Source organism: Schistosoma mansoni, chromosome 3 (genome assembly GCF_000237925.1).
Source record: "Schistosoma mansoni strain Puerto Rico chromosome 3, complete genome".
NCBI lineage: Eukaryota > Metazoa > Platyhelminthes > Trematoda > Strigeidida > Schistosomatidae > Schistosoma > Schistosoma mansoni.
In genome coordinates, this window is record NC_031497.1 from 10,074,535 (window position 1) to 10,078,133 (window position 3,599).

A 3,599-nucleotide genomic window follows, 5' to 3' on the forward strand; every position below is an offset into this window, starting at 1 on the left:
ATTATGATTATAATAATAAAGTTTATTACTCATTGATATTTATAATAAATGTTCTCTTAGTTACAAAAAGAAAAATTTCTTTCTTATTCCTTATTCATTTATGTCCTACACATCACACACTCTTAGAATGTAAGACAGACAAACAACTAAAATATGATTGGTTAATTTTGAAGAATAATTAAAATGTGCATTACCATGGTATAATTCAATGTGTACAACAAATTTTATTCAGTAGAATTAACAACAGAAATAATAAAAAAATTCAAACAAATTGAAAGTAATTTCTATTTCTAAACTTATTGAATGGATGGATGGATGAATAACCGATGGTTATTTGATGTATCACATATTTAGGTTGTATATATTTTTATAGTTAACGAGTGACAATTATAAAAGAAAAACGAATCTTGTATTATGGACATAAACTTGTCAACATGGTAATAATGATTGTCTGTTGTCAAAATCATAGTACATATATTGAATAGACACATATTTTTAAAACATAATAAGAATAGCAATACTATACTACTATCTCAAGTAGTATATTCAGCAATACATGTGAATTAAACAGTTTGAACAGTTAACTTATACATATACACGTAGAATATTTATAATGATCAATGGATTACTTCAAATGAAATATAAATATGAATATACAGTGAAAGTCAAACATCAATTACCATGACAACTACTGTAAATATTATTATTAATAATAATTTGTAAATTACACATTCTATTTGATCTTGATCTATATAGGATTTTTCCTTGGATGATCATTATTGAAATCAATAAAAAGTACCATAAGAAAAATGGATTTTTATTACTATATGTCATATATTACCATTGTCTTTCAATTTCTTATATTAAATCATTTTAAACATGTGAATGGACAGTATACTATAGAATATTTTATCACTGAGGAATGTCCATCAAATACATTAGTTGGAAATTTAAATAATATACCATATAATTCAATGAGTCAATCACATGCATTTAGTACTTTTCAACTTTTATCAAATAATGTAAATTTTTATTTAAATGAATCTACTGGATTATTATATACACGTGGTCGAATTGATCGTGAAACTATTTGTTCTGATAATAATATACTTCCTCATTCATCAAATGACTTTAGAATGAAAGAGGTTGATCAACTTTTAATCAACGAACCGAATTCTCTTAACACAGGATATATTACTAAATCAAGTTGTGAAATATTATTACAAGCCTTACAATTTATTCATGATTCACATTCACGTGAAAATAATGAACAACAACATAGAGTGATATTGATAAAAATATATATATTTGATATAAACGATAATACACCATCATGGCAAGAGAATATTATACAAATTAGTGTACCAGAACATACTTCAATCGGTACTAGAATACCATTACCAACAGCTAATGATCCAGATTGTGGACCTATTAATACAACTGTAAATTATTCACTACTTGATAAGGATGTAAAGTTTCAGTCTTCCGCCATAAATTCAGAAAAAACATCTTTAATGCAAAATATTTTCCATTTAGATGCAGAGCTTATATCAAATCCAGATATGAATTTAAACACTGTATGGAATTATCAAGCAATAAATTGTAAACCACGGATTTTTCGTTTATGGCTTCGGATTACACAAGATTTAGATTGTGATGATGACGATACCGATGAAACTGATAGTTTGACTTCATCGAAATTATATCACTCTGAAAGTGTGAAAATAAAACAAGCAAAGTTAACTTTAATTGCTGTGGATGGTGGTCAACCGGTTAGTTTAACAGGTACTGTAACAATAAATATAACAGTTACAGATATTAATGATCATGCTCCTGAATTTATCGACTCTGGTCGATATCACCCTAAAACTACAAGCGAATCACCTTCAGTTCACTTATCACCTGTCTACTCAGAAAATGGAGAGTTATATATACAAATTTCTGAAAATACTCCAGCTGGACGAGTTATATATAAAGCACAAGCGGTTGATCGCGATGAATCAGACAAGAAAAAGCTTAAATACGCACTAGGAACATCAGCTGGTCTAGATGTTAGGGATACATTTAGAATAGATTCAAAATCAGGTGAAGTGATTCTTTTACGTTCACCGGATTATGAGCAACACAGAATACACATTTTACCAATCACAGTAACTGATGGTAAACACTTGATAACACAAAAGTTGACTGTACGAATTCAAAACATAAATGATCACCCTCCTATGATTTCAGTTCGTCCAGTTATTAAACAGAAACCAAGTAATTTTTCTCCAAGTTTACCAATACGTCCCGGAGTTCCAAACTTTATTAATAGTCGAACGATTCTACTATATGTAACTGAAGATAGAAAATAGTCTATATTGGCATTCGAATTAAAAATATTGAGAGTTTATTTAATAAAAACATCAACTAGCATGCTCACTCAGATAGTTTGATTGAGAATAATGCCCCAGCCGTCAATTATCATTATCAAACAATTGATCCAGATACACATCTAAGCATTAATTGTCAGTTAAATCATAACGGTTTAGTGTTGGAACCTTTGTTTAAAGGTGCTAAAAACCAGTTTAAACTTCTTACTTATGCTAGCTTCGACAGAGAACAACAAACAGATCAGTTTGCTACCCTAACATGTTATGATTATGGCCAACCACCATTATCTTCACAAGTTGGTTTACGTCTTATTATTGAAGATATTAATGATCATGGTCCTCAGTTTAAACAAAGTAAAATGATTGCTCATATTAAAGAAAATAGTCCATCAGGAACAAAAATTTATAAAATTGATGCACATGATCCAGATATCGGTCCAAATGCTTTATTAGGTTATCGTTTAGATGGACAACACATGGATAATTTTATGATTGATGAAAAAACAGGTACAGTAACTAGTTTACGACCATTTGACAGAGAACAGATAGATCATTTTAATTTATCTGTAATTGTATATGATCAATCTGACTGGATTACACTAAATAATTATAATAATGATAATATTACATCGATAACAGATATAACTGTAAAAACAAATACAATGGAACTGTTCAATCATAAAGCACCAAAACAGCATATTGTACATGGAAATCTTCATGTTTTCATTGATGATGTAAATGACTGTGTACCAACATTTGATAATTCGTTATATCAATTACGTGTATCTGAGGATGCTAAAATTAATCATTTAATTGGACAAATTGAAGCAAATGACAGTGATGCAACCGAAATTAATAATCAAGTAAGTAATTCAGTCTTTCATAATAATAAGTCTCATTTTAAATTATTGTCAAGGCAAAGTCGAATATTATTTCAGGGTCAAGTAGTTTATTAAATTGTTCAAATAAGATATCTAGAAATGATTACGTAATGCTATCATTTACAACAGCAAAATGTCATGTGTTTGTTTTATTCATTCACTCATATGAAACATACCAACTGGTAATTTAAAACTCTGAATATATGTAATCAATAAAAGAAGAGCATAGTTGAAAGCATGAGTCAATTGAAGCTAGACCACCAAGGAAAATCTGGAAGCACTGGACGACCGTTTCGTCCTATTGTGGGACTCCTCAGCAGTGCGCATCCACGAAGAGCAGTTATGG

General features: G+C 29.3%; 1 protein-coding gene across 1 annotated transcript; it reads left to right on the forward strand.

The window, feature by feature from the left end:
• Positions 1-809: 809 nt before the first annotated feature.
• Positions 810-3,328, forward strand: Smp_129530 (putative cadherin; the record flags this gene model as incomplete). Its single annotated transcript, XM_018799162.1, has 3 exons — positions 810-1,851; positions 1,924-2,235; positions 2,427-3,328. 3 exons carry the CDS (start codon positions 810-812, stop codon positions 3,326-3,328), a joined length of 2,256 nt encoding a protein of 751 aa, XP_018650978.1.
• Positions 3,329-3,599: the final 271 nt, after the last annotated feature.